General features: G+C 32.3%; 1 protein-coding gene across 1 annotated transcript in view; it reads left to right on the top strand.

Annotated features, from left to right (window-relative positions):
• The window catches only part of LOC150108976 (voltage-dependent T-type calcium channel subunit alpha-1G-like), a 123,403-nt gene that overhangs the window by 22,466 nt on the left and 77,045 nt on the right, over window positions 1-23,892 (top strand). The window contains exons 7-10 of the mRNA XM_090401369.1: window positions 946-1,191; window positions 2,962-3,054; window positions 5,760-6,357; window positions 7,456-7,707. Of these exons, the coding sequence (XP_090257495.1) occupies window positions 946-1,191; window positions 2,962-3,054; window positions 5,760-6,357; window positions 7,456-7,707 (1,189 nt within the window). The remainder of the gene's footprint in view (window positions 1-945; window positions 1,192-2,961; window positions 3,055-5,759; window positions 6,358-7,455; window positions 7,708-23,892) is intronic.

The following is a 23,892-nucleotide window of genomic DNA, read 5'->3' as shown; positions in this document are numbered from 1 at the left end:
ATCAATTACATCGCTGTTTCTCATATTTTCACATTGCTGATATTCGCACATTGCAAAAACATGGCGAAGCAGTGACTTATCCTGAGCAGGTGTTTCGAGGGTGAGAAATCGATGACTTTGCGTGAATTAATTTATGACCCTAGTACAGATGAGAGGAATTTAGGCTGTATTCGGGAATATTTTCAAATAAAAAATTAAAAAGAACTGTAAGAAAATATGAAATATTACTTCAGTTCACTCCGATGTTTAACTTGGAGTATTACCTAAAAAGAGTCAAACGTAAGGTAATTTTTAAGAAAGGTAATTTTTTAAGACGCACGTTAAAACATTTTTACCCACATTTTCCTTTATTTTATTTATTTTATCCTAGAAATCCTCTAGCTTCTTATTCTCTTCAGAACTATATATATACTGTATATATATATATATATATATATAGTTCTGAAGAGAATAAGCATTTTAATTAACAAGATATTTCGTTTGTTCGCTCCAAATGTAATCTCTAATACTGTTACGTATTAGTAAAAGTTGTTATTAGTTGTATTAGTATTAACATTAATCGCGTTTTAAAATCTAGGGAATTATACGTGAATGGAAGCCAGACGCCTATTCTACAAGATTAGTTGATTGTTTATCATTAGTATAAGTCAGCGCTATTTATGCATATTAAGATCGCTCTAATTACAACAGAAATCCCGGTGATCCATTCGATCCAATTAGACGGCTTTATTCGACTCAAACAACGTCATTATAATTGTAAGAATTATCACAAAAGAAAGCAATGCAAAAGATTCCCAAATTGACTAATCCCAGAATAGAAATACTTCAACTTTTCACTATGTTTGATTCCGTTATATATTAATTAAACGCATTTTTTTATTTTATTTATTTATGTGTTTATTTTTCAGCCCCATATCATCATATTATCAAAGTATGGAAGCCGAGAGGGACTTCATTTGCAGTCAGGATAAAGACAGAGGAATGCACAATTGCTCTCATCTACCTCCATCCCGCTATCAAGGAACAACTTGTACTAATCCAGCTGCTCCTTTTGGCAATAACACCCCTTCAAATTCCTCATGTGTCAATTGGAACCAGTATTACACCAAATGTAGTGCAGGAAATAGAAATCCTTTCCAAGGAGCCATATCATTTGATAACATAGGGTTAGCTTGGGTAGCCATATTTTTAGTAAGTGTTATAAATTTTCAGATCTATATGATTAATTATTGTTTAAGATCAATAATTTTGATACGATATTATTCAGAATTTTGATGTATTGTTCCTGCGATTTATATTTACCGGTCTCATACGATGAATGGGATTTTCCTACCTTATACTCTATTTTTTTTCTACTCACAAACAGACAACAAAAACACACAAACAGAACGTAATACGTTGAACTTAAAGAATTAGTTGCTTCTACTAGCACACAACAACTAAAATTGAAATACCAGTTTATTATTATTATTATTTTTTTTTTATTTTTATTTTTTATTTTTTATATTAAAAAAATATAACTTTTTTTTTTTTTAATGAAGAGCCTGTGTATCTCAGTGGATGTGGCGTTTGCATACCACGGCGCTTGACCGCACGAAGGAAGACTTGGTTTCGAATCTAGTGGGCGACAAGAAGAAATTTTTCTAAGCCTTTTTTCGACCGGTTCCCGAGTTAGTCGATCTCTGGCACGGGCAAGTGGGTTTTTCATCCTGTAAACTCAAGAAAATCGACTGTAGAACCCACATTATTTTCAGACATTAAATATATTGTGTTAGGGTTAGGGACCACGAGATGGCGGCACATTTCAGCCGTCTCTCTTCACTGTGTACCGCTTAATTAGTGATAGCCTTGGGCCATCTATCTCTGATTGGTACCAGTGGATTTTGAACTGCCCACTCAGTCTCCAAAAATTAGAATAGGGCTAAATGGCCTCGCCTACTCCCCGTATACGGGAATAAAAAGGCGTTAGCTGATTTTTATTATTATTATTATTATTATAATCATCATTATCATCATCATTATCACATCATCATTATTTGTTTGAAATATATATGGCCGAATGGTTAAGCATATCCGCTGTCCAGCCAAAAGGTTGCGGTTCGAATCTCGCCGTGGGCATGGATGTTTGTGATTGTCTGTGAAAATATTAGTGGTGGTGGTCGGCGGTAGATGGCGTTCGTGTAGATGACGAGACAGGAGTTGTAGAGTAGGTGACCTCCTTCGATGAGTCTTTGGACTCCCTGGAGGTATCATGTAATAATAATAATAATAAAATTAACGTAATAATAATAAACAATTGAAAAATAAGAACTGCATTTCAGAAGAGAGAGAGAGAGAGAAATAGTTTGTGTTTCTAATTCTAAATTTTCGTTATCAAAATATTAGTTTTTGATATAAATAAATAAATCAAAAGGTATCGTGCTTCATTTTCACTTATCTTTGAAACGGAATCTACTAGAAACAATCACTATTTAGGCCGACTAATAAATTATTCTGTCAGATAAAAATTTACTTTTAGAATAAAAAAGCCCAATTTGACAGAGAATGGATGAGCAAGAGAAACCATCCACCTGCACATCTCGTGTCTCATTCTGCATCTGACTTTTTTTTTGTTTTCATTCGATTGTAAATCAGAGAACCACATCTAACTTTGCATGCGCGCGCGTGTGTGTGCGTGCGTGCGTGCGTGCTAAAATGAGCATACTAGTGGAAACTTTTCTATTCAAATTTGTTCCGTTGACTTTGCAATGTAAAACTAAAAGTAAAGTTGTAGTTGATATATTTAAACTAGCTTTAACATAGACATCGACCAAAATGCTTCTTTGCAATGTATTATATAAAACAAAAAATAGTCTGTTAGGATTCATTACAATATGCTTATTTAATAACTTTAATAAAGGTTTACTCTGGAATTATTTTTATAATACGTGTTTATTTTTCATTTCTGCTCATTATTGCTAGGTTATCAGTTTAGAAGGCTGGACTGATATTATGTACTATGTCCAAGATGCTCATTCGTTTTGGGATTGGATCTACTTTGTGTTACTCATTGTGGTAAGTAGCGATCAAACTAATTGAAGATATGGTAACGAAATCTGATTATTAAATATGAATATGAATTAAATTTCTTATTAACATGATGTGAAACTGTATCTGAAATAATGGTGTTACTTTTCATTTGACTGATTGAACTTTAACATGGAAATGTAAACAGTGTGATTAATGGATCGAAAATATTACGTACTCAACTGAAACCGGATTTTTTTCGTATAAATAAACTGTTAGAAAAGGACAGCATGAATGAGTCAATTTAATATAATGAGATTTAAACATTTTTCAGTTTTAAAGTTTTTGTTATTTTGTTAATATTAAATGTAATACTAATTTCAAATTAATGTCTACTTAAAATGTTATTCTCTGAAAGTAAAATGTAAAAGATAATGAATTCATTACGATCCTAATAAATGACATATTATCAGAAATAGCAATGAATACGTGTTTGATTTTCACATGAGCTTGAGTTAATAAATTTAATATAATAACGTTAATATTTTGAACGTCTGTATTTATGACGAGATCACGGAAGACATCTTTAATTAATAGATGGCAAGAGTGAAAAAGGAAGTTTAAATTCCCATAAATCCTTTCTTTTTCCGTATGACTGCGCATTTATTCTATGAATTCAGGGTTTAGTTTAAAAAAATTCACAGTCTTCAACCATCAGAAATCATAATGCTTTCTCTCTACAAATTAACCATCCTGCGTCTGGTATTTCAATAGATGTCATTGATCAATACCGTATTATATTATCAAGAAAAAATATATGACCGATGTGTATGAATGTACAAATGAATCTAGTATTATTCCGACTATGTCATAAGAATTACTTTATGGTTTATTTATGTAATCTATAATAACAGTGAAATTGCGTCGGAATAGCTGAAATAAAAGATGCGATACTGTCTTCAATACCCTGACACTCATGTAACAGTCTATATATCTTCCTAAACGAAATACAAATTACTCCATTTTCCAGCTCTCTTAACTCAAAATGCTTTCTTCTTATACCGCGAAAAGTGCGAGAGAGAGAGATAGAGAGAGAGTGTGTGTGTCAAAATATATTTCATTTATCATTGGGGAGAACGAAGATAGTAAAAGAAATTAATTAAATAAGTTCTTGACACATCAGGATAACGTTAATCTGGCAGCAACCAAAAAACAAATAAATTTATTTCGTTTCTTCCTTCTTTCTTGCGAAAATGAGTTTCTCGTTTTATTCAACAGAGAAGTATTTGTAAGTGAACTAGCTTATGATTCAGATAAGATACTTGCTCGTTTATAAATGGTATTTACAAACATTTCCCGAACAACAGCGATCTTGTATTTATTTGTAGAAAGTTAAGTCAAAACTTCAATTTATTAATTCCTGATTAGTTTTACAGAAGTCGATATCTTCTAAAGGTTTCGATGGAAAATAATTGTAATGTTGCATTTGACAGATGATAGAAAATGCAATAATAAATAGCAAAAGGAAATACACTATCACAATAAAAGTAAACGGACACCTTTCCAAATGTAGGGAAATGGATGTTCCAACGCAATATTTAAATTTTGTGGCTTTTAAAGGATATCCTGTAGGAAATACCGATCTTTTATAAACGGAATTTAAGTGGGTAATGCTATTTGGAAAAAACTCTCTGAAAATGCTACCGAATAAGTACGTATTCCAACTATTATGAAGGAGTATTAGTCCATAGGTGACATGAATCAAATACGATCAGAAAAGCCTAAAATACTAACTGAGAAGAGTGGAGAGTTCTTTACAAGGCATCCTCATCTCATCCTCAGACACCTGAAAAATTTGTTTTTGGAGAGGTGTGTGTCAAACGCAATCTCATAAGTGTTTCCAAGAGGGCTACTACATATCATGAATTATAACGAAATAACTGCAGTTTTCAATATTAACAATTAATATGCGTATTAATTGTTCTTAACAATTAATACGCGCATCATTAACTGATATGAGCAAAAGCGTGAAGAATCTGAATCATTAACTAATAGAAACTGGTCTTGTATAGTGGTGACAAGCTGGTTATATAGTCAGCCACTCAGATGGATGTGTTTAGATTGTGAAGATGCTAGGAGCGAGAGGCTTGCATAGTTGTGTCATATACATGACGGTGAGCTTCTAACAAAATAGTGCTGTATTAAAGCAATACCGGACTCAGCATCGGAACATTGCAGTGTCCAGTACATAATCGATCCTAAATTTGAATAAACAAGGCTCAATCTAGGCAGTCTTCTTAAGTAATGTCTTAAAGGAGTAACAGAGAAATGAAGTACAAGATAATTAATGAGAAATGAACATAAGTCATCCAGGAGGTTATCTCTAATTAAATTATAGCTTCCTATTAGATTTAATTATAAAGAAATATGTACCGAAATCTTCAAATTTACTAAATGAGAAAAGATGTTTAATTTTTATAGGTAGAGTAGAGTGAGTAATGTTTTTCTGTTAATAATATAATAATATTTTCATAATTATTCACAAACGATTCCATCTCTATAATCTTTCCATCCATGCACTAATTAGACGACTTAATAACTATCGATAATATCTCGTTATTCTTGACTTTAGCTCTTGAGCCATGCAGAAATTATCTCAAACTACAGATAATTATTAAACATCTAGATAATTATCTGAAACATTTAAAACAATAATTTATTCCAGTTTAACATTATAAATTCTCTTTTATCAGGTGGGGTCATTTTTCATGATCAATTTGTGCCTAGTTGTGATCGCTACTCAGTTCTCAGAGACTAAGAAGCGAGAGATGGAAAGAATGAGAATGGAACGCTCTCGCTACCATTCCAACAGCACCCTGGGCAGTACTACTGCATCTGAACCTAATGGGGGTTGCTATGCCGAAATTATTAAGTACTTGGCGCATCTGTGGAGGAGGGGGAGGCGTATGGTGTTGCGATGGTACAGAAAAGTTCGCAGAAGACGGAAAGAAGAAGAACAACCCTGTTCGATTTCTCTTCGCACGAAAAGAGTTCGCCCACCCTGGAAACCAGGACAGAGTTCAATGAAAAACAACGGCGAACAAACTGTAAATAACAACAACTCCGAATCTGTGGCTTCCATGTCTTATGTTAACGACTCTAGTGAGATCAGTGCCGCTCTTCCTCCTCTCCCACTTGACCACAGTCCCCAAGCCCCTGTTGCTAGTCCTGAAGTGTCGGATATTGATTTAGTGGCATCTCCAAGAGGCGCAACAAATGTCTCCACAGCATCCCGTACATACCAAGGCATTAAATCATCCGAAGAATCTTCATCCATACAGGAAAGAAAAGGTAAGTTGTTATATGAATCTTTGTGTATTAAATTTCATTTCTCCTTTTCCTGTTGATTTATTAACGCCAGTAGTCTTTTTCTATCGCTTTTGCTTATGAAAAAATCTCCAAGAGAAATAATTTGGATGTAAGTGATCTTGAGATTCAATTCTAAGGTAATCTTCTGTAGGAATGAACTGGGAATTAACACACCGACTATCAGTATGGTGTACTTTACTGCTTTTTCATTGCAATATTACATTGTGAATAAATTACCACAGATGCCTTCAAACATAACCGAACATAACAATATATTGAGCACATTTCTCTTGCAAGGTATATTTCTTCGTTCCCCTCATCCATATTATCGATATTGCAGTTTGACATTTTCACAATAAAAGCTCAGTGTTTATGACCATAACAAGAAATCCTTTGAAGCTAGATAAGGAAAGTGTAGAAAACAGGTCGAACGGAAAAGTAATCATCCAGGATAACGTTCACATTCTAAGCAGTGTGTAGTATAGTGGAAAAGCTTACAATATCATTTAAGACAGAAAACTGAATACACCTTAATGGTTTTAATTCATCAAAAGACATTTTATTTTTCTCTTTATGATCCTATTCCATAACATTTATGATTTATCTTCCTTATTTTGAAAACTAATTCAGTGTTTACGATTATTCATTTTTTTTTAGGTTTTTTTGAATTATTTTTATGTTTCATAAAAACTGAAATTCTTGGGATGGACAATTCCCCTAAACTAATTCGATAATTAATCCAAAACTAACTTTTTTCTCTCAATTTACACATCAAGTATTATTTATTTATTTTTTTATTCTGTTGATTTCTTCTATCATAAGACGAATAATCCTTAATATGATCCTGTCACGAAAAACGGAAGAACAATTGTGTAATTGGGCTTAGGGCGAAAACCGCGTACTCGTTTTGGTTAAGCCTACCCGAATTATAACTTGAAATCTGATCTTACCAAATTCATTGTACTGTATTATCTATGTCTAAGTATGGAGCTCATTGTAATTTCCTCGGACTCACAGTGAATTTAGTGTTATTCTTTAATATTATTATTACTACCACACTTTCATTTGTTTATTTTGTAGAAAAATCGGCTGAAAATAAACCACCTGCTCTTCAGCAACAGCATCAACAGCAACAACAACAACCACAAGTGCGAAATTTACCTGTCTCTAGAACGCATCAGTTGCCATCTTGCGGAAGCGGAAGTAGCAGAAGAACATCCCAGTTAACTTGTGCCGAACTTCTAGCAATTACCGGTGCTCAAGGAGCTGCACTTGCAGCAGGAATAGCAAACAACTATGCCATGCATCGTTTTTATTCAAGTTTTAGCAAAGGTAAGATCGAAAAAAAAAACTAAAAATCTTTTCGTTACAGAAAAAATTGTATCAGAATTTCTTTAAGCTAGCTTACATTAAGCAAGACTGCAAATTTTACACAATGTAGAATTCGCAACAATGGTTTATGTAATGAGGAAATGACGTTTATGACTATGCACGTGGCCCAGGTTATTTCCTGTGACGCGGATAATGATATATATTGCCTTCATTGATTAATAAATTGTGCAACATTAAAACTGCTTCCTATAAGGAGACTCTTTTATTTTGAACTAAACAAAGTTCATTAGTTTGTAATGTTTCTTTTCGTTTATGCTGAACTTTTTTCTTGATAACAACCAACACTTTTACAAAGATTCTTAGTTCTGGACTGAGAAATAATATAAAAATGCTTATATCTTATCATACATCTCTATACTTATCACGAATTATAGTATTTGTATTTCGTATGGTGTATTTCATGCCAATATTAAACGACCATAACAAAGTAGCACTTCCTTAATTAAACAATGCTGTGCCTCCATGAAATATGTTGCCTTTCAAAATGACATTTATAATGGGATTTTCCTGATTAACAGCAACAATACATAAATTCGAAGCATTTTCATTGGACAAAGTTTTCTTCGCATTGGATTAATATATTTTCCATATTACTAGTATAAATCGATGCGCAGTTTTAAAATATAGCACCATATAGAACTATAATTGGTTAAAGAAAGTTTTATTAGCAAAGACAGAATAAGCCTTAATGAAAATGACAAGAAAGAGAATAAGAAATTTAAAAAATATATAACTTAGGAACTGATAGTAAATAATTTGCTGTTGTATTCATTATTAAACGGCGTATCTGGTGCTTATTAGATATTTTCTGTTGATGGAAAAAATGGCTATTTTCAGACCACACCAAAAACAAATTAGGGTTCTGTATATCATAAATAAAAAAGCGTTTGATTAAGGGATGCTAAACACAGTTGTATTGATTACTGAGCTTACTTCTACCCCAGAGAACTTCTGAATGGCACAGTAGTTTACTGATGTAGGATCAATATTAAGATGAAAACGACACTACTTGAAAATGAGTTATTATTATTATTATTACTTTCATCAAAGAAAGTTTTAAAACAGTTAATAAACAAAAGAAAATATAACTAAATAAAAGAAGAACGTACAGTGATAACGTTTTACACTATCAGAAACTGCAAGCACGTCTGAATTTACAAATTTACTCTGGAAACTATTCAAAATATTGACTACAGTCCATCGATTCCACTTGTTTCCCACTCATCCAGAACCTTTGTGCATTTTTAAACAACACACCTGCAGATTGGTTGTATTTCGTATCTAAACTTGGTTTGTAAGAAGGCCAAAATGTCCAAAACGAATGAAATATTAGAATGCAGACATAACAAGCTAAACAAAAATAATCGACGTGTTTAAGAAATATTGTTTAACACAAGCGAAAAGCAATATCAGGCAATATGTTAGTGCAGTATTATTGCATATCGGACAATACTATTTTTTATGGAGGCCATTTCAAAATGTTCTCATTGTGTTCATAGATATCTTTCTCTCTCTCTCATTTAAAATACGGTGGCTGTGTAACATCGTTATAATTTCTGTGAATCAAGATCGGCAGAAGGAATACTGATATAAGTTCAGTTCTAGTTCTGAATGGAGGAATTCTTTCTTTCTTTTTAAGTCGATTCTTTAATTAGTTCATTTTTTGTTGCAGGTAAATAAGGTTTTTCCCCTCGAAATTCCAGTTTTAAATCCGCAACTCAGGATTTCACACAATAGTGTATACGAGATGCCAGCACTTGGTGTCCATCTCTTTCAGCCTTACATGTACGAATCACTGGTAGGGATGAATTCAGCTACCAATGTTGAAGAAGAGTAAATGCAAGTCTTAAAGAGTTCCGTAAATCCATGAAGGATTGAAAAAAAGTGTTAAAGTATTTATTTATTTTAATTTTATTTATTAATATGTGTGAAGTATCATCAACACGAACAAAGGCTACATGCTTGGAGCAAAACTTACTACTCAGAAATAAAAGAGGAACCTGTAGTTGCCATGGAAATATCGCTTTACATCCGTGCTTTCTTCACTTTAACTTTTAACTTTTACATAAAAGTTTTGGACTTGAGTATAAAATACTCAAGCAAAATACTTGTGATAAAATGCAAATCATTCTGGTGTCAACGTTATAAAATGTGTAAGAGTGTTCCTTACTTTCAAATTAACATAATAATTGTGATGCAGAATCTAAAGTTTTCTTTCATCTCAACGATAAGCTAATGAGGTGGGTTAAATTCTTATAATTTAATCCAAGATAATAATGCACTATAGGTTTGCATTCATTCCTAGGTGGAAGCCACATAACAATACAAAACATAGCACAGCCAACCTTAGCTCTTTGTATCTATTTTCTGAGCACTGTTCTATACTATCACGCGGTGACTACCTCAGATATGCTTACCAGTCTTGAATATTACTGATTACAGATCCATGGCCAAGTAAATTCTCTCAAGGAAAATTGCTAGATTTCATTAGATATTTCATAGGGTTGTATAAGAGCTATGTCTTACACCAATTTGATCAGACTCGACAATATGAAACTGCAGTATAGTAGTATCATAAAAAGTTAATGTTTATCAATATTATCATAAAATATTTCTAGAAATTCTAGAGAATGACTTCTCCTATTATTGTGCACTGGTATTTCATTCGTCCATATCTGCCAGTCCATGTGGTACTTAAATCCGGCTTGAATATTGCAGTCAACTTTATTACCAGCAACTAGTTGTTTACGAAGAAGTAGATTTAAAATGGTAAAACTAAAATCAGTGAATGGGAGATGATCTGAACTGATTTTCCCTTTCAGTCGTTTCCGACCATAGGGGACTCTGTGGGCATTGCCCAAAAAGTATTCCTGGTGAGATTTTTACAGGATAGTTCACCATTGCTTCCCCCCACTTTTTTTCCGGGCTCAGGACCTGCATATAGCTGGGACATATTCATGACTGTCATCTATGTGTATTCACCGGGCCGGTCTGCCTGTTCTGGGGGACGAAAAACCCGAGTTTCAGGGTGAAAAAACCTCCCTACCTCCGTATGAGACCGGTTAACTCACCTTTAGTCGAAAGAGACCAGATCAAGGTTCCTCACGCCTAGAACGTTAATCGAACTCAGGTCTTTCCGACCAAAGGGATTCGTCTATACTGCTCTACGGAGGCTCTGCTGGGATATGAAAACAAATATATTTTAATAAAACGAGGCTTATAGGTTTTTTTTAAAAAAAATCAGGTCGTTTTCTGTGAAAGGAACGTGAAAGATCAAGTCTGTTCCAAGTTAAAGTAAAAGAATTATCACTTTTTCATGTCTCTCCAGACATAAAAGTGAGGTAAAATTAAAAATGAGCATAATTGTTGTACTTACTAATGTAAGCTCGTAATACTTTGATTGTAAGGGGCTTTATTTACATCGGATTTTTTTTATCGATATCTCAAACGACCATATATTCTGGATGTTACATTTAACATGCAGAATATGACGAAAGAAAGGAGTCAACATTTAAAAATTCAAATTTAAAAATTATTTTATCTAATGTTAAATTGCAGATGTAAATATATAATTATATAATTTATTTCATTCGTAAGTAAAAAGGAAGAGAATAAAAAATAACTAGCTGAAAGTGTCTAGAAGAAGTTGTTTAAAATGACGAATTATGTTAAACTCGTGTATCACCTTTATTGGTAAAAGTAGCTGCCTAACATGCACTAAAAGGAAGTTTCATCCGCTGTAAACACGTCACAGAATGATTTTACAACTCCATTTGGGCTCAAAATCTTCCGAGGAAAGGTTTGGCAAATAAAAATTTAATGGCTTGCACTGTCCGTTCTGCGCAGTCTCCAACACCCAGATGCTCCTTTTATAATACCTTGGGGAATGACACAAAGATTTCTTTTTAGAAACATTTTTTCAGCATAAGTAGAGGGATGATCTTTCATCATTAAGACCTACAATGCCTAAGACATATTTCGGTAATAATCAAGAGCAACAGTAACTGTTCTTGCCTATTCTAGGTAAGGAAATTATGGGGAAAACAACAGAAAAACGTACTTCAGGAATATATATACAAATTTCCGTCAATACGTTGGGATAAGAATATAAGAGGTTTGTTACGTCATGAAACTTTTACCGGGAAAGGTTAATAAATGACGTATGCCACTAGCTGCTTTGTTACAACATGTGACATAAAAAATTTCTAAATAAAGCTTATAAATTCAACGTACATTTCCGGTTAGAATACGCTATATGCTTCTGTATGGCGGTATTGTTTTGAACTACGCTCGAGTATCTAAGACTATGAGACCATTTACTTTACTTAGTGACAAAGAAGTAACTACCACCACCACCATACAGACCGTCTAGCTCACCTCGCTTATTAGGCAGGATTCGATTCCAGATCAAATCAAAATTCATCGTTGATGCTGACTGAATGCTGCATTCTACTGTAAGTATTAACAGTCGGTTTTTAGTGAGCATTCTTAACTGCAAATAAATTCATACATACTGCAAAGTCATGCTCCATCCCATTCAAGTGCTGTCTCCTATCCGGGAGGTTGCGTACGAAGATGTAACTCATGACTACGGGTGTAACTGCAACAGGTGAGGACCCTATCTCTTGCACATATTATCGTAAGTATTCATAGCTGTAAATCCGTGTGCTCAAGGGACCAGATTGCCTGTTCTGAGGGACAAAAAAACACTCTACCTGCATATAAGACCAGTTAACTCACCTTTAGTCGAAAGAGATCCCATAAAGGTTTCTCACATCGCAGACGGGAATCGAACCCAGGTCTTTCCGACCAAACAGCTTCGTCTACACCGACTGAGATGAGCTACGGAGGCTCTCAGATTCATTCCACTTGTATGCAAATTTGTAGCTTAGTCCCAGAAAGAAATTGAACACCTTTTTCATTTATCTTTGTGATCCTACCATTTAGGTTTAAAACATTTATCTATTTAAAATGAATTCCTGTAACTTCATCTCATTTCTCTTTCTCTCCAACTGGCTTGAAACAGTCCACTATCTTGACTTCATATACGAATACTTCTCAAGATATTCATGTTGTGAGGATTTTCTAACTTCGTCTGCCTGAAATTTCCATTTGACATATTTATTAAAACGACACCTATTTCAATCCTACATCTAAAATGCACACGAGTGAAATATTTTATTACAATCTAGATTCTTCAACTTTCAAGATTTGGAGATACTTGGTTGAATTATTTACAATATTAATTAATATTGGCATTAAACGTCGTTTAGAAGTATATATAAATAATTAAAAAATATAAGAAAATGCGAAACTGATTCAAAATGGATAAAATTATTATTTTCTTTATTAAGCCTAATTAGTTCTATTGCCAATTTGTTTAACAATTTATCCTATTGTACCTAATTTTGACAGAATAATTTTCAGCTTCATGCACATAAAATTATTGCGTCTATTGAAGATCAAATTATTGTTTTCAGGCTAGATTGTTTCGTCAGATAGGTTGTCTGGAACGAATGTAGATTAACTCAGTTGTCTAATGAAAGCAATAATATCAGAATGCAATAATACGATAATTTCGTTGTTCATCCTCAAACAATGAATCATCGAAACTTCGTCTGCTTATTCATAATAAATCAAAACAATAAAAAATAGACCAAGTTGTACGGATTAGGCAATAGAATGTTTACTGAAAAAGCAAAATTAATGAGAACTGATATAAAACAACAAGAAATACATAAATAACGAGTAAACCCATGAAGTAAAGGGCAAAACAAGAAAAACTAAAGAAACAGAAGTACACACAGAGAGAGAGAGAGAGAGAGAGAGAGAGAAATAAAAATAAGAAAGGAAATGGGATTTTTCTTTCGTTTCATTCTCTAATAGACATCGAATTTAGTTTTCGAAACAAAAAAAGACATCTACTACTTAATCTAATGTGCAATCAAAGGAGGATTCTATACAAGAAAGTTATTTATATCGTCCCCTTAAGAAACTTTCCTTCTATCTAATTCACTATTAACGTTATCTGTTGGATACGCAATTTTCTGCTTGAATACTGCTTCCATCAGTAGAGAAATTCCCGAGTCCTTCTTCGAAAATTGCCTGAGTAGATATAAAGGATAGGCGTTGTAAAGCAGTTAAGAATCGCCACATCTTATCGGAAACAATATACCTGAGAGAGGTATGTTGCGTGCCTATTACCTTTACACTGATGTAATTTGGAAGCGGTAACAATAGCCATGCAACACTTGACTGGAATTCCTATGTCGTGACACTGAAGGCTTAATCGATAAAAACTTCGTTTAACTATGTTTAAACTAAATAATATATAATTTATAAGCTATTAATATTTTTTAATTAAATAACCAGACAGAGTCTGTAGCTATTAGTTACTTAAAATAATTTTAGCTTGGTCACACAGCCTGTTGCGATAGTTTTGAAATAGAACTTCTATATTACTGTTACAAATTGACAACAACAACAACAACAACAATACTAATAAGAAGAATAAAGTTTAGTTAGTAAAACTTCGTTTCATATTTCTGCTTTTTACCGATTTTTTCTTGATTTATTTCTAATTATTACCGATTTTTTCTTGATTTATTTCTAATAATTACCGATTTTTTCTTGATTTATTTCTGTTTTTTCCCTATTATTTTATTGATTTATTTCTGATTTTATCCGATTTTTTCTTGATTTATTTCTGATTTTATCCGATTTTTTCTTGATTTATTTCTGATTTTATCCGATTTTTTCTTGATTTATTTCTGATTTTATCCGATTTTTTCTTGATTTATTTCTGATTTTACTCAATTTTTTCTAGATTTATTTATAATTTTACTGATTTTCCTGACTTTTTCTGATTTATTCCTGAGCTTTCAGGGGAAAAAATACAACTCTTAGTGAATCCCATATTTTCCTGAACAGATACCGACTAACCAACTCAATAGATAAACGAAATGATGATAAATAAACATCACATATTTGCAATTAATAGCGATGATGTAAAACTGTGAGTTCTGTCCTGTACCGTTTTTTAGCTGTAGAAACACAAGTATCACTAAGTTTGACCTGATTTGGATGAGAGAGAGAGAGTTGTTATTGCTGTTTTATATGCTGCCTCTTGAAATATCTTTTGTTCGACAATATTCAAATTAGGGGACATCACGCTGAAAACATGAATACAAGTCACGTTCTCTTAGACCACTGCAGTACATTTTCCTTCCCAAACTTTTTCTTCCTCTTAAATCATTACCGATTGAACAGCAGGTTGATCCACAGTCGTAACGTATCTCGATTAAGACATTCACGTAGTCATTTTGAAATACAAGCCAAAATATTATTCTACTTGTTGATCGACAGCCAAAATATGAGTTTTGTAAGCCACTATAGACAAGCTTTCTGTTACTGCTCTAGCAGTAACTAAGATAAGATATTTCCTAAAAGGCAAACAGCTACGAATATACCTCGTTTATATAGATCTAGACACACTTCTCTTCGTATAATGAGCAATTCAGAACCTTTATTGAAATCCTCGGAGATAAGTTCTGTCTTAGCACGTCTGTATGCAGAGACAAAGAGCCTAAGACCTCAAGGACCCTATCGTTTATCTCTGTCTTTCGGCTGGAATCATTCTTGCTGTTGTTGGACTCCCCTACCCCCATCTCTATCTTGTTCATGAGAGAAATAATCAGAAAAGTTTTTTTTTCCCCTTCTGTCTTAAGATTCGATATGCGAGGGTTTCACAGGTGAGGCTCCTCTGGATATCGTATAAATTGCTTATTCTCTTTCCTCATGCTGTTCCCGTTACCCTAAGGGATTGTCAACGTTAGATGTTCTTATGTCCTTAGAATGGGGGATACGCAAAGTATTCGGTTCATGCACACGAAACTAGCCGAGTTTGTACGTTCTACGAGACAGTTTTTTTTTTCTTGTGTAGGCGCTATATAAACCAATACTTGTAGTAATTTTTAAAATCAGTCGATAAAAATTAAAAAAAATCAGAAAATTCAAAACTTTATCTGCTTAACTCGTGGTGAGATAAATGGTATCAGTTCCTCCCCTCCCATAAAAGAGATAAATCGCATGAACAACACACTCGATGGACAGATATAACACATGCACTTGATGATATTAGATAGGGATGTTGACAACATTCTTTATTAATAAGGCTGGAACATTGCATTGTTGCAGACTCGGTTAAGAATAATTTTCAAAATAGCCAAGAAAATTTTAAGACGTCGTAAATTTAAAAAAAAAAAAATTCTTGTTACTCAATATTTTAAAGTTTTCTTAGCTGATTAATTACTGTAATAATTACTTACTGTATATTATATTCAATAGTGAAGGCTAATCCTAATCTCTTCATTAAAGCTAACCCTAGCTTCAAAGTAGGGGGGTTAGTCCGCCTCAATCAACTAATCCTCATAATCATAGACTGCAAATTATTGTAATGTATATATCGATACCGTGTATAATAATAAATAATGATACTGATATGAACAAAAAAATTGTGTATTTATATTTAAACAAAAAAATATTAAAAAGAAATAAGGTATTTTACACTGTAAAATTCTGTACAGAATTTTGTACAGAGCATAAAATGTAATATGTTACATTTATATTAATATTAATAATAAAAAAATATTATTAAAAAAATTATTATATAGAGAAATAATATCTATTGTTATTATATATATAGAGTGTAAAATGCAAAAAAAAAACTGTAATAATCATCATTATTAATATTATAATAATCTACGTTGTAAACAATTATTATTATTTAAAAATATTATTGTACATGCAAGTATCAGTTACGCACAATTGTGTTCATGTAATGCAATGTATTATAAATATTATATATATAAATTATTATTTTTTTGTTCACATCCTTAAAAATAAGATTAGAACGCATTTAAAAACTATATAATGGAGATCTCAAACATAAGCGAACATATCCAGTCAGACAACATAAACTTCAAGGTCTTTGACACTTTGAAGAAATGGTCAGACAGCATTTCCACCAACACTAACTTCACTATCATACACACAAACATAAGAAGTATAAAAAAACACTGGCTTACATTGATAGCACAGCTCAATTATACCATGATAAACATAGATGCGCTGATACTGACCGAAGTTGCAATAAACGACACAGAAATCAACGCATACAACATTAATAATTACCAAACCTACAACTTATGTAGAAAAAACAAAAGAGGAGGTGGCATTGTGGCATTCATCAAAGAAAAAAAAAATACAATGTGACAGAAAAACAAACTCACTTCGAACATGCGGAAACACTAATTTTGGGAATCACAAATAGCCACAATAGTATCAAGTACACAATAAACACAATATACAGACCCCCAGATAATAATCCACTCAATTTTCTTCACGAGTTAAGAAACATGGCTAAGCGGCATCGAACCGCGTACAACACACAGGCTCATCCTAATAGGAGATATTAACATAAATACTCTTGACCACGCTTCTTCAACCACTAACACATATCTTGATATACTAAGTCAGTAAACATAAGCCCTACCATTAACTCCCCAACAAGAGAAGAAATACTCAATAACTCACTAACACAATCATGCATTGATCATATCAATATACGGGCTCCCAATCCATACATATACATCATTAGTAATTAACGTAAAAATTGCCGATCACTACTTTGTCTCAACTTCGTTTTATTACGTTTCCTACCCCCCCCCCCCCACACACACACAACCACCACCACAAAAGTCGACAAAACTCGATCATACTAAAGAGCATTGTCGATAACCAAGTAAAAAATACAGACTGGAATTCCCTACTTAAAATAAACGATCCTGTAACATTATACGAGAAGTTTCAACTAAAGTTCACAGAAATATACAAAAAAGCAACAAAACCTACACAAACGAGGCGACAAACAGACAACAATCCATGGATAAATGACGACATACTAAATACTATTATTGTAAAAGAAAATCTATATAAAAACTTAAAAAGTCACCCAGTAACACACATTTACAAACCTTATACAAAAACACAAGAAATAAACTAACAACAAAAATTCGTAGGACATAAAGACGCTACCACTTCCAAAAATTCATGGAATATAACGACAACATTAAGCAAACATGAGCTACACTCAACGAATTAGTAACCCGAAAAAAGAAAACTTCAGCACAAGATTTTATTGCAAAAAGCTTCGGTCGGGACACAAACCAAGAGGAACTAGCAGACTCATTCAACCATGTCTTCACAAACAACATCACACAACTCATAAAAGACAAACTACCAACGATCAACAAAAAAACTACAGACACAAAGTCAACAACAAACGATGTATTTTCCACCCATAACAAAACAGGAACTGAAAGAAGCAATCCTACAACTAAAACCAAAGACCACTTCAGGAATAGATAAAATAAGACTCACAGACCTTATAACACACTTTGAACAAATAAATCCAATACTTTTGAAATTCGTGAACATAATATTCGACACAGGCATTATTCCACAACAACAAAAAAACTGCAGTAATTACGCCAATATACAAACACGGGAAAAGAAACGATACTCAGAACTACAGACCAATAGCTACACTACCAATCATCTCAAAAATTCGAGAAAAAATAACACACACCAGACTACAGAACTATTTACGGAAGTACAACATCATCTCACAAAACCAATACGGCTTTCAGAAAACAAAAAGCACCATTACTTTATTAGAAGATATCGCCGACACAATAAACAAAGCTTTCGACAAAAACAAGTACGCCGTCCTTATACTGCTGGACATAACCAAAGCATTTGACACACCTGAACATGACATACTACTCACCAAACTATACTCAATAGGTATAAGAGGAAAACTGCATACATGGTTCAAGAACTACCTCTTAAACAGAACACAAGTAACAAAAATAGGCACATGTCACAGTCGGAGTACACAAGTAAAACACGGTGTACCTCAAGGTGCCATATTATCATCCACTCTATTCAACATATACATTAGCGATGTTCATAACATATCCATAAGAAGTCAAATATTTCAATACCCAGAAGACACTGCACTACTAGCAATCCACACAGACATTAATACAGCTCTCTGCAAAGCACAACAAGACCTAAATCACAACATACTTAAACGCAATTCTAATCAACGGCACCAAAACACAGATGTTGATAATACACAACCCAAGAATCATGCGCCCCGCGTCACTATCGATACATTGTCACATATACCACTGCATTAACAACAAAAATACCTGCCAATTTTCCGAAATCAAACCTGTAACACACGTAAAATACCTCGGTCTCTATATAGATTACCACCTGAAATAGACAAAACATATAGAATACCTACACACCAAATTCCGGATCATCGCAGCAAAACTCTTCCAAGTTAAAGACATTATTCCACCCAACATAAAAAAAAAAACTCCTATATCACGGTATCTGCGATTCCCTACTCAGATATGGAATAGCAGTCTATGCAAATACATCAAACAGCCACCTAACAAAATTAGAAACACTACACGGGAAAATCGTATCAACAGTGATCTGGACACCTTACACGCAACAACCAATATCCGACAAGCACATGGCGATACAGAGAATTCTGAGCATTAAAAACCTGAAACACTACATGCCATTAACAAGGAATTACTTCAGCATCACCTATCGAAACAACAGAGACACATATCGTATAACACGACCTACAACAACTCTCTACATCCCCACACCTTCAACAACTCATACGGGTCTTTTGTGAGACCACATCAGATACCCACGCAATTCAACAACCTACCAAGAAAGTTAAAACACGTAAATAACTGCAGAAAATTAAAAAACGAACTCTTGAAAATATACCAACAAAGTTAAGAAACCATTAACACTAATATACACATCACAAATCACTAGCATCCAATGCCTACATCCCATACATAAACAGTAGCAACAACACAAATAGTGAAGGCTAAATCCCACTCTCTTCATAAAAGCTAACCCAGGCTTCGAAGTAGGTGGGATTAACTTGCCTCACTCATCTACAAGTAATCCTTATAAGCAAATGCAGAAATTCGTATGTATAATCGCTCTTTCTCAAACATTGAAAAACAAAAAAATAAATTATACAAAAAATTCTGTATATTCTTTATTGTTAATATTAGAAGAACATGTGTTGTAAATACATAATATAAAGGCAAAAAAGTATTATTAAAATTTTTAATTGAAATCCAATGTGGGAATTGCAGCACTTATTGCTGAACTCTGTAAAATTATAAGGTGCAATGTCACACAAGATGTTTATTGTATGTCTAAATATTTTAGCAATCAATAAAAAATATATATATTTAAAAAAAAATTAAATATTATTGTACATGCAAGTATCATTTATGCACAATTGTGCTCATGTAATGCAATGTATTATAAATATTATATATATAAATTATTATTATTATTATTATTATTATTATAAGCATGCATTTAATTTATCTGAGACATAATAAAATGTTTAAAAAGTTATTAATAATAATAATAAATAATATTCTATAAGAAGCATCAAAACACAATTAGTAATTGATGATATTAGCTATGGATTCGATTCCCGGAACCTTTACAAGGGCCTGCCTATTTTATTTAATAGGAAAAAAAAATCGAAAATAAAGCATACTATAAAGGAGGTATCATAATAATTATTAAATGATTATTATTATTATTAAAATTTAGTATTGCCAATAATTCGATCACAAAGTAATAATATTTATGTATATTGCTTGAAAATTCATGCTAAGTAAAGATATTTTTATTATAATTCTAGCACTTTTTTTTATTCCTTCAACTCAGAAACATTAATTAATGTAAGAATAATCATTTGCTACAACGAGCATCTCACTTTTATTAATAATATTATTATTTTAAATGAAATTTTAAAACTGACTATAGAGGTCGCTTGCAACAGGAATAAATTGCTTTGAAAGCTGCTACTCTTTGTCCCCGCTATAAGAGATAGTTTACCAAATGTCAGACTATAAACTCCCCATGTACTTACTGTCTTTCACCACAATCGCAATTTCAAAGCTTCACCTATCTGTATAGAATTTGCAGTTCTAGTCAGAATAATCCGCGCTCTTTGTGTTGGTATTCAATAGCTTCCGAAATAACTGACAGCTCTTTCATTAAATTTCTCTTGAACAGGAAGGACGACTTCATAAACATTAAAAACCCAAAACTTAATTGGTTTATTTTTCCCGAGATAAATAAATGTGGCGATGTTTTTTTTTTTTTTTTTTTTTCGCACTTACGCGAAGACAGTTACGAAGTATCTCAACAATGTTCTGTTCAAGTGACTTCCACCTTAAGCTAGCACACAAACTGATAACAATAGCGTGCTGTCAGTTGCACACTCTCGGTCAACAACTGTTAATTTAGTCACTGGAAAAGCAGATTTATTTACAACACCAACAGTTGGTTAGGTTCCCTGATGTTTCGTTTAATTGTTATGTTTTTTTATCTTGCTTGTTTGTGAATATTACTGAGATTAAATTAGGAGCGAGAAAAACAGGAAAAGAGAGATTATAGAAGCTTAAAAGCTGACGCTACGAAACAATTTCATGTTTTTTTTTTCTTTTGTAAAAATCACTTGCGTCGATAATAATTGAGCCTACGACTAATAAAAATATTGGCTAAATATAGTTAACAATTATCTTTAAATATTGATTTTATAAAATTGTTATAAGTTTTTCAAAGTGTATTAAAATTAAAAATGTAAATTCGAATTAAATTTAAATTTATTAATTTAAAATTAATTAATTTTAAAATTTAAATGAATGAAATTTAAATTAATTACAATTAAATTACAATTAAATTATAATTTAATTAATAATTAATTTGATTAATTAATATATATTAATAGTTATTATATTCATTGAATTAATCATTTACAAAAACGTAAATATTAATCTCGAATAAATATAATTCTTAACAATTATACATAACTAATGCATTATAATTAGGTTAGTGAATTACATGGTCGTCATAATATATAAAGACGAAAACATAAAATAATACTATTAAGTTTTAAAAAAAGTAGTTAAATGAATTTGCGTCTCAGTTATGTTTTCATGCTTCACATAAAAATTATAATAAAATAATTAATTTTAAAAATCGCTCATCGTATTCAATACTGATCGGCAGATGGCAGCACTATGTTATTTGAATTAGAGCTGTGCGGAGTTAGACATGCAGATCAGCTTTTCACCAAAGATCATTAGTGTTGCTTATTAGAATATTTTGATTTTTCCGAAAATAAAATCAAAATAAATAAATAAATTTGCTTTCCTGGAGTACCTTTCATGCTTTTTGATTTCCTTTCCTTTTTTTTTTTCGTTTTTAAAAAATGAAAAAAAAAAAATAAATTCTATAAATTAATGTGAAATTCTAAGATGCCAAGTCAATGGTGGTATTCTTATATCCAATAGACGTAAGTTTGAACCCAGCTATTGCATGTATGTTTGTATTTTTTTTTTGTTTTTTTTTTATATATATATATTTATTTATTTATTTATTTTTTTTTTTTTGAACAAGTACATTATTTTCACTGTCCTGTGTGCAGATTCCCCTCTGAAATGGTTTAAAATAAATATATTTGGTCTTTAGAGTATGGTTCCCTGGTTAATCTAACTTTAATTCAGTGCCAATCTTCGTCAGTTTCCTTCACTTTTTTTTTCGAGTGTATTTTTCAAAAAAAAATCTTCGCAAGTCTCTTTGTTCATGTCGTTATATGTATGGTAAACAACTCAATTCTGTAAAAATCTATTAAGGTCGATTTACATTTCTTGTTGTCATGACGACTAGCCATACGGTAACTGTTGCTAAGGGATTTAGTTACTGAATGCTAACCTTGCATGTTTTCAATGTACCTTAAAATATTGAAATATAACCGTGTAATTTGAATAATAAAATTTGAGAGAATTACTAGTTATGTCAAAACTAAACGGAATTTAAATATTCTTTATTTAAAGATTAAAACAAAATGATTTTTATGATTATAAAAATACAGCACAGCCATAATATCAGACGAGTGTAAGTTAAAAGAATATAATGAGTTCAACATTAATTCTTTTGTTTCTACTTGGACAGAGAATTCCATTACCTGATGCGAGACATCCCCTTGCTTAGTGGTGAATAAAGTGTGTACCATTGGCCAAACAGCCTTTCAGAAGTTGGACTCGAAAAACTTTACCGTAAGGAGGAACCAACGCCACAATTACGGCAATGCAACAAAATCTTCACCCCCGTATTAACACTACTAAGGGATATTTCAAATGTGACATTAAAAAGAAAAGAATCGAAATTTTAGTTTTATTGTGATATCAATATAAATTGCATCTTAGGAAAAGTGTCATCTAAGCAAGTAAAAAATATTTTAGGGAAAATACAGGTTAAATATCAATAACTGAGGTCAAACTGATGGCAGTGTTGCAACATCATATACGAAGATAAACTAGATAATTATTTAGTGATGATTTAACTATTATTACACATATTGGAACAAACACCAACACGTGTAACGTATTGCAGACTACTAGAACACTGTAATGATTTGTTTCAATTTTGTGGTTTCGTTAGGTTTCAAAATGTTGGTTTAAAGTTTTGACTGGTTATTTTTGGAAGATTTTTTTGCAAACTCTAGACGTGAAACAAAATAAATTTTGGTTTGTTGTATTGAGTACGGTGAAAACATCAGCGCACTCAAGTGAGAGATTTGATTTAAACTTTTTATCACTTAAACAAGTTGTTACACCATACATTTTTAAACGTTTTGAATTTTCACAAGCAAACAGACAGTTTTTTATTGTACAATAGGACTGCTGTCGCATGTGAGAGTCTGAATATATTTCATATCAATCCTATCCCCTCCCCCCCCTAAAAAAAGAAAAAAAAGACTGTAACAACTACAACTAAAACAGATTAGTATTGTGGTTTAAAGACGATATAATCCAGGAATATCACTTTCCAACACAATTCGTACTTTTTTCAACCACTTCCGTTCATTCAGGTTGGCAGTTTCACACCGGGAGGTGAAAATCATCTACCATCAAAAATAGTAAACGT

This window comes from Typopeltis vanoorti, chromosome 2 (assembly GCF_054136105.1).
Source record: "Typopeltis vanoorti isolate ZY-2024b chromosome 2, IOZ_Tvanoo_1.0, whole genome shotgun sequence".
Taxonomy (NCBI): domain Eukaryota; kingdom Metazoa; phylum Arthropoda; class Arachnida; order Uropygi; family Thelyphonidae; genus Typopeltis; species Typopeltis vanoorti.
The sequence above is the reverse complement of the archived record's forward strand: the minus strand, read 5'-3'. Positions and strand labels throughout refer to the sequence as shown.